Source organism: Hydra vulgaris, chromosome 15 (genome assembly GCF_038396675.1).
Source record: "Hydra vulgaris chromosome 15, alternate assembly HydraT2T_AEP".
In the NCBI taxonomy this organism is placed as follows: Eukaryota; Metazoa; Cnidaria; class Hydrozoa; order Anthoathecata; family Hydridae; genus Hydra; species Hydra vulgaris.
The window spans coordinates 14,527,501-14,536,526 of NC_088934.1; the positions used below are offsets into that span (position 1 = coordinate 14,527,501).

Here is a 9,026-nt window from a genome sequence, read left to right on the forward strand (position 1 = left end):
AGCAACTGAAGGTCGCTAAGTTTCAGTTGTAAAATTGTCTTTACTTGAAGGGCAAGAAACACGTCGCTATAACCTCCCTTCGCATAATGCAGTTGCAGTTGTATTTGTTGGTAAAGATGGTGCTCCACCTGCTTCCAGGGAAGTTGTTATTTACCTAAGAGGTCATCCTTTTAAAACTATATCAAGTATATCTGCCAACTTAGATCCTATGGTTTATCCTCTGTTTTTCCCAAGAGTTGATGCTGGTTGGTATATTCAATTGGTTCACAATCCTCAACATGCTACATTGGTTAGAAATTATGTTACTCTATCTCATCTGGCAAGAAACTGTTTCAGCAATATTTTGTTGATGCATATGTCAAAATTGAAGGCCAGCGCCTTGCTTTCATCAGAAATAACCAAAAAAAAGCTAATAAGCGAGCAGCTTTGAACTGGTTTAATGTTAGACCAGGGCGTGTAGTGGTTTTGCCATCAACTTATGTAAGAAATCTTAGAGCTTTAAAAGAAAACTTTGAAAATGCAATGGCTATAATTAAAAAAATACGGTAAACCAGATCTTTTTATTATTTTTACCTGCAATTCAAAATGGCGCGAGATAACTAAAAATGTATATCCAGGTCAGACTGCAAATGATAGACCTGACTTAATTACTCGAGTATTCAAACTCAAATTAAGTAATCTACTATATGATATTTTTAAACATGATGTATTAGGGAAAGTTGTGACCAATGTTCAGGTTATCGAATTTCAAAAGCGTGGTTTGCCACCTGTTAATATTTTACTTCATTTTGCGAATGATGATAAGCTTGAGACAGCGCAGGATATCAATAATTTAGTATCTGCTGAAATTCCAGATTCGATTGTATATCCTCAACTTTATGAAATTATTAAAACTTGCATGATTCATGATCCATGTGGTATATTAAATCCAAATTCGCCCTGCATGATAGATGGAGTATGCAGCAAAAAATATCCTAAAGAATTTAATGCAAACACAGTAGCAGTTCATAATGGTTATCCGCGTTACAGGCGTCTTGATTAATTGCTTGGTTATCAATATTAAAGGCAACAATGTAGATAACCGTTGGGTTGTACCTTATATTCCTTGGCTATCAATGAAATACCAAGCCCATATTAATGTTGAAGCTTGCATGCTTGTAAAGGCTGTTAAATATTTGTACAAATACTTATACAAAGGGCATGACTGCGCAAGTATTGTAATAAATGAACAAATTTATCATGATGAAGTTAACACTTTTTTAGATTGTCGTTTTGTCAATGCGCCTGAAGCATTGTGGCGTCAAATGTCACACACTATTATTCGCCTTAAAGTTCATCTTCCTGAGAATCAGATAGTGTATTTTAGAGAAGGAGCAGAACAAGTGGCTTTAGATCGTGCTGCTCAACGTGATACACATCTTACGGCATGGTTTAAGTGTAATTCCGAAAATGAAAAAGCCCTTTCTTATTTATATGTAGACATTCCTTATATCTTTGTTTTTGATGATAAACTTTGTAAATGGAAGGTTAGACAAAGGGGTGGTAATAAGGTGATAGTAAGAATGTATAAAGTTAATCCAAACGGAAAATTGTTTTTTCTTAAGGCTGTTACTATTGCAAGCAAAAGGAGAAACATCTTGGGAGGATGTGCGTACTGTTAATGGTATTGCTCTTGAAACGTTTCGTGAAGCATGTTTTTTGAAAGTTTTGTTGCAAGATGACACTTAATGGCAACATACTCTTTCTGAGGCGGTTTTAAAACGTATGCCAAAGCAAATTAGACAGTTGTTTTCAATTATTTTGACCTTTCGTGAACCTGACTTTCTCTGGAATATATACAAAGCATTTATGATGGAAAATTTCATACACGCTCAGTCCCACTTCTAGTAGCTGAACAAGCTACTCTTCGTCAAATTGAAAATATTCCTAATCAAAGCGGTAAAACACTGGCTGATTAAAATCTGCCTGCTATTGATGAGTTTTTAGAATTTAATATAGAAAATTTTAATGAAAATGTTCAACAATCTATTGACAAAGCCAATCAAATGAGACCGTTGCTCAATGTTAATCAATTAGATGTATGTAATGCTATCCTTGCTGCACTGAATGAGCAACCAAGTGTAGAAAATCAACATTCTAGATTGTTTTTCATGGATGGACCAGCTGGTAGTGGAAAAACGTTTACGTATAATTATTTGATTGCTGAAACCATAAGTAAGAACTTTAAATCTGCTACAGCTGCATGGACTGGCATAGCAGAACTCTACTTACAAATGGATCTATATTGCATGGTTTATTCAAACGTCCTGTCCCAATATTGGATAACAGCACATGCAATGTAACCCCTAACTCTATACTTGGACATTTAAGACAAGTTAGTTTATTTTTGCTTGATGAAACATCCATAATGCCTAAACATGCTTTAAATGCAATTGATAGGTTGTTAAAAGATGTTTGGAACAACAACTCTCTGTTTCGAGGAAAATTCATTCTTTTTGGTGATGACTTTAGGCAATTACTGCCAGTTGTGAAAAGAGGACAACCAGCTGAAATTGTAGAATCGTGTTTAAAATGTTTTTTTTCAGTAGCAATGGGTGTAGAAGTTTATATTAACTGAAAATATGAGAGAGCATGATAGGGAAGGAAATTTTTCCCAATGGCTATTAAAACTTGGTGGTGGAACAATACCTGTCAAAAAAGAGGATCCTTTTAAAGGATGCATTGAAATACCTCACGTGTGCATTATTAGAGAAAATGTCTCTATTGTTGATAAGCTTTTTGGAGATGCTGAACAAAATGATTATTCTAGACGTGTCATTTTAACACCCAATAATGTGGATTCATTATCAATCAATGAAGAAGTGCTTGAATATCCACCAGGTGAGATCAAAATTTATTTAAGTGCTGATTAAATCGAGACTGATGACTTTAATGAAAGAAATAACTTTCCTGTTGAGTTTTTGAGCAGCTTTACTCCTTCAGGTAAGCCTCCTCATTGTTTAAAATTGAAAATTGGTTGTATAATTATACTATTTAGAAAATTAGATCTCAAAGCTGGGTTATGCAATGGCACTCGAATGAAAGTTTGTACTTTTTAAAATAATTACATTGATGCAGAGCTTTTGACAGGTGTTTCTGGTGGTAAACGGGTATTTGTTCCTCGAATTCAGTTGGCTCCATCAGATTCTAGCTTACCTTTTGTTCTGAAACACCGTCAGTTTCCTGTCAGATTGGCATATTCAATGACAATTGATAAAAGTCAAGGTCAATATTTAACAGAGTTGGTGTATACCTAAAAAAACCGCGTTTTTCTATACGTTGCCTGATCAAGTTTAATTCTGTTTAATTTTTTTTATAAAAAATATAGAAAATGCAACCAGTTTTTGTTATTTTGCCTACTGTTATAACTGCTTTTAAATAGTTATTAGTGTTATAATTCATAGTCAAATGTGTAGAGCAAAGCCGTTAAACTAGCCAAGCAAGTGTTGTGTCTTGCAGTGTGTGTAGAGCTAGGCCGTTAATTTAGACAAGCAAGTGACTTGCAGTGTGTGTAGAGCTAGACTGTTATTATAGCCGATATTCTTTATAACTAAAAAATTTATTTAAAAAGAAAAATAAGTTAAGTAGCGATAAGCAAGATAAGCAGAGGTGTGAGACAGCATTTAGTGCCAAGAGGTGTTTGGCAGTTTAATGAAAATTGCCTCCTTCTTCAGTTTTTAGATATATTTTGCGTTGCATAATTTATGGACGTTTTCTCACTGTTATATTTAATGTCTGTTGCCTAGCCTTTTATAGCTATATATATATATATACATAAAACATATGTCTGTTAATATTTAGCGTAATTTCATCCTACAAATATCTTAAGCTATGTGGTATTGCTTTGCGTAATTGTTGTGATGTTATTGTTGTAATGTTTTGTGTTGATAGACAGCTTGGCTTACCTTCCCGTGGTGTCTATCGTTAAAATTGATTACAGGTAGTTTCTCTAACTACTTTTAATCATTCACTAAAAGCCAATATAGCATTTGATATTACTATAGTAGGGAAGACCGGGGCTAGTTGGCCGCAGGGGTAAGTTGACGAACTGCGTTTATCTTTAGAGTCTTTCATCAGAAAGTGACAAAAATTACTCAGAAACTTCCTTATTGACCATTTCATCATTCACTGTAGTATTGTCAGGATTCGCGCATGCGCATGAGAGATATCGAGATTTATGCGTTTTTTGGACAAAAACGTTACTTTTAGAACATCGCTTCCTTTTTACTTTACAAAAAAAATATTTATTCATATGAAAAAAAAATTATTGTAAAAGTTCCAGTCACAATTGGTTTACTATATCTAGTCATACTTTTTTTTCAAAGCTGCCGTTTTTCAGGATTACGGGGTAAGTTGGCTCATAGCATTTACTATGGAAAAAAATTATTATTTTTATAAAATTATTATTATTATTTTTTTTAATTTTTGAAAATATTTATTCTTACAAAAAAATAAAAAAATAATTTTTTTTAGTTTTTTTTTCCACAGATAAAAGGTGGGCTACTGTTTGGCTTTTATACGGACTAATATTTGGTACCAGCTAAAAGTAATACTAAATTTTGGGATAAAATTGTTGCAAAAATTAATTTCAAAAAAATTTCTATTAATTTTGCACTTAATAGTGCATTAATAATCATTTTTATAGTTTGCGCCAACTTACCCCGTGGTGGGGTAAGTTGGCGCAATTTTTTTTTTTTTGAGGGCCCGGAAAAGCCCCAAGAATTTTTCTTTTGTAAATGAATGCAAATTTTATAAAATACCTTAATCCATACACTTTAAGACTACACTTTAATATTTTTAAAAAAATGTACTGTTTGGGCTACAGAGCTCATAGAGTAAAAACCGAGCCAACTAGCCCTGGTCTCCCTTACAATTGTTAAGTTCTCATTCATTTTTGTTATGCTTTTTTTTGTTAAAAATTTTTCTATTTTGTTCTTTTTTACTTTTTTTATTTATTAATTTTTACTAATTTTTCCATTACTTCCTACTAGTATGGAATCACGTAGTTTTTTTAATGTTTATTCGTCATTCCTATCAATAATAAATATTTTTAATTATTTTAATATGGTTTTTTTCACAATAGGCTATGCTTGGCTCCTCGGTCCTGTAGATGGCGGCTATTTTAACTGATTTGAAAAAGTGCCTTCAACGTTAATTATCTTTTAAGAAAAATATGTTTTATATAAAATTTTTTTTAAATATTTTTGTTACATATTTAACTATTTATCACGTGAATAAATTTGTTTTAAAAAACACAATTTTAAATATATAATTTCTACAACTGTTTTATGTGGTTTTAACATCTCTTTTATAGCCTTTTTAGCTCATTAGGCCGGGTCAATAAAAAAAAGCAATTGCTTTTATTCAACACTTTTAGACTAATTGCTCACCTTTATGTAAATACATTTATTGGTTTTTCTCAAATTTGTATTCAAGTAATGAGTAAAAATTACTTCAATAATGTCGAGTAAAAGCAGTTGCTTTTTTTATCAACCTGACTTATACACAAATTAATAAAAAGTTTTAAATAAAACCAATAATTTTAACGCAAAGTTAAGACAAACGGCAAAGAAAAATATATTGCGGACATTTTTTGCGAAATATTTTCTGCATTAGTATAAATTTGGATTGGATGAATGCTGAAACAAATGTATGTTGATTTACGTAAACTATAAAGTAAATCGACTTGTTTACTGTATATATTTTTTTTATTATTATTATTTTAATTTCTGCTGGATTATTAAAAAAAAAAAAAAATAGCTTGAGTAATAAGCTTACAGGGATTAGCCTTTTTCGGAATTGTGGATATTTTTATCAACTTAAAGTTTTTCCGGATATCCAAAACAATTTCTTTTCATACAAGTTTACAAGTTATATATTATTAAGTTAAGTTAAGATACAAGTTAAGGTATAATTTGTGTGAATATTTATTTTTTAAGCTTCACTCATCACTTTTACCAAAATAAAGAAAACTTTAAAAAAAATTAGAAACTACTCAGCTAAAAGCAAAATTGAAAGATAGGAAAATAAAAATATATTTCGAATATTTTACCTAAACAATTTTTCACAATTTTAAAAAAAGACTTAAATTATCTTTGCATATAATTTAAGTCATATTTTAACACAACGATTCTGCTGTGATTTGCGCATTTAATGTTCGAACGTTGCGAAATAAATGGTTAAATGTATCTTAAATGAAGCTTACAGTTATGTTAGCTTCAATTCATAAATTGTTGATTTTGTACCATCTTTTCTATGATTGATGCTGATACTCTGTCATATGAAAGGGCCGTTTCAACTAGATATTCAAAGAAAAACTGAAAACGCGAAAAAAAACATCATTCCACTGTTTGAAATTAGTGAGACTAACGAACAGTACTGCATCTGTAATTCCCTTGGATTTACATTTTTTAATTTGTAAATGACTTTAGAAATTCATCTCAAATAATAGATTCGAATCGGCGCTAAATATTTATAGCTGGTTTTTGTCCACTAAGAAAAAGTAGGATAAACAAAAAAACAGATTAAAACAAAAAAGAAGCTAAAAACTAAAAAAATCCTTGTTTCGCAACGAAATATAATGAAAAAGCAACTTACTCAAACAATTATTTACATATCAATTTTCTATATGATTTTATATTTTCCCGTGGCTGCTGATGTCAATCACTTTTGCTAATAATTTGTTTGAATAAACTCGAATCTAGCCTTTTTTTTTTGGTAAAGTAAAGTTACTATTTAATACCTATATATTCGTTAGTTAAAATAGAAAAATATCAAAATTTTATAAATATTGTATAGTTTTAGTTTTAAAAAACAGGATTTTGCCAAACACATATTAGAAACGGAGTTATTTTCATATTATAAATAAACTGAAATAAATTTTCATGTTTCAATAAAATTGAAATAAAAATAAAATCAATAAAATTGAAACTAAAACAAACAAAATCGATAAAAATTGGAATTCTATAATTTTTATATTTTTTGAAAATTTCAAATAAATCTTTTATTTTCTTAAAATTAATAAAATCTAATAATATCAATTTCTAGATTTGTATTTACCTGTGACTGCTGTCTATCACTTTTTTCTAATACTTTGTTTGAATGAAATAAAATGTAGTTTTTTTCTTTTTTTGGTAAAGTAAATTCACTATTCAATACCTTTATATGCGTTAGCTGAAAAATATCAAAATTTAATAAAGTTTGTATAGCTTCAATTTTTAAAAAACAGATTTCCGCAAACGCATATTAGAAACGCAGTTATTTTCATATTAGAAATAACATTTTAATGAAATATTGAAAATTTGATTAAACTTCTCCAATTTTATTTATTATATAACAAAAGTAAGTATATTTTGTTGAAAAATAAAGAATTTAATTTTTTATTGTTTATATTGAACAGTTATAAAACTATGCTCAATAGCATAGAATTTTTTTTCAAGACTGCTTTGTTTAATATGATCTTTGTATTGTGAAGATAAAAGCTATTTTGTGATCTGTCACACTCGTACGCCATTTTTATATTTGTAGTTTTGGTAGAACAGCATGACGACGACTCCAAAATCAAATATCTTAATGAGAAATGTAAGCTACGAAATATTGTTGTTATTTCTACAAACACAAAGTCAAAATGATGCGACTTGCATTATTTTTTCCACCGATGCTGTTGATCCTTTAAAAGGTTCTTTAATGAAAATAATTGATATTATTGCTGGTGTTTTAATATGTATATTAAATGTTTTATTGGTGAATGGAGTTCGCAGATGTCGAAGAAAAGGAAGAAGTTACACGCACAATGAAAAACTTGTGTTGTTATTGTCTTCGGTTGACTTGATGATTGCTTTAGTTTACTTGCCACTTGAAATAGTTACACTACTAATAATATATCCGATCTCTTGTATATTAATTAATATAGAAGGATTTTGGCTTTTATTTACTTTAGGTTTATCAGGATCAATTGTTTCCTTAATATCCATTGAACGGTTTATTGCCATTTTTAATGATAAAAAATGTTGTGGTTTTAAATTCAATGGCGTTTATGCAGCAATAATTTTATGCTTTCATCTTCTTATATGTTCTGGATTAGGCATTTGGCGTGCTCTTTTTATTCATTTAAATCTTCAAAGCCAAGAACCTTATTTCTTTTTTATGGTGGCCACATACACAATAAGTAACATAATATCTGTATTAGTCATGAATACATTATTATTGATTAAAGCAAAAAAGAAACTGAGAGCTAAAGAAATTCGTGTTGCGCAACACGATGTGGTGGAAAGACGACTTACTCAAACTATGATTCTAATATCAATTTCCTATACGGTTTCATATTTTCCTGCCGCCGCTACTGCCTTTTATTATGGCGTAATACTATATTTGAATGAATTTGAATTATATCGCAGTGCGGGAAATATTTTATTTTGGGCAATTTTTTGTTGTAAAATAAACGCACTATCCAATGCCTTTATATATATAATTAGAAGCAAAAATATATTAAATTTTTACAAAGATTGTATAGCTTCAATACTAAAAAAAGATGCAAAACATATATCACAAATGCAGTTGCCTTTAAGAAACGTTTCTACTCATGCAATACCTATAGCAATATCAGTTTCTGAAAATTACAAAAATGTTTTTTGTTTAAAATAAACGCCATAAAAACAATATTGCACATATAACACATATACCAGGTTTTTAAATTAAATTAAAAGCTTTCAAATTCTGCTACAGCTTTAGTAAAGAATATGTTTAAAGTTTTAGCCAATGAGGTTGATAAAGTTTAAATGTACATATATATATATATATATATATATATATATATATATATATATATATATATATATATATATATATGTACATTTAAACTATATATATATATATATATATATATATATATATATATATATATATATATATATATATATATATATATATATATATATATGTACATTTAAACTATATATATATATATATATATATATATATATATATAT

The 9,026-nt window shown here is 29.2% G+C and overlaps 2 protein-coding genes across 2 annotated transcripts; both read left to right on the forward strand.

Moving 5' to 3' along the window:
* Window positions 1–2,621: 2,621 nt before the first annotated feature.
* On the forward strand, window positions 2,622–3,296 carry LOC136091779 (uncharacterized). The gene is made up of 2 exons (XM_065819491.1): window positions 2,622–2,880; window positions 3,118–3,296. The coding sequence occupies exons 1-2, from the start codon at window positions 2,622–2,624 to the stop codon at window positions 3,294–3,296; spliced, it is 438 nt and encodes a 145-aa protein (XP_065675563.1).
* Window positions 3,297–7,167: 3,871 nt separating this feature from the next.
* Window positions 7,168–8,796, forward strand: LOC136091614 (uncharacterized). The gene is made up of 2 exons (XM_065819320.1): window positions 7,168–7,380; window positions 7,567–8,796. The coding sequence occupies exon 2, from the start codon at window positions 7,582–7,584 to the stop codon at window positions 8,680–8,682; it is 1,101 nt and encodes a 366-aa protein (XP_065675392.1). The 5' UTR covers window positions 7,168–7,380; window positions 7,567–7,581; the 3' UTR covers window positions 8,683–8,796.
* Window positions 8,797–9,026: the final 230 nt, after the last annotated feature.

Coding starts and splice junctions, on each gene's coding strand:
- LOC136091779 (XM_065819491.1), top strand. CDS start 2,622: ATGAGAGAGCATGATAGGGAAGGAAATTTTTCCCAATGGCTATTAAAA. Junction 2,881..3,117: donor AGTGCTTGAATATCCACCAG/GTGAGATCAAAA, acceptor ACATTGATGCAG/AGCTTTTGACAGGTGTTTCT.
- LOC136091614 (XM_065819320.1), top strand. CDS start 7,582: ATGACGACGACTCCAAAATCAAATATCTTAATGAGAAATGTAAGCTAC.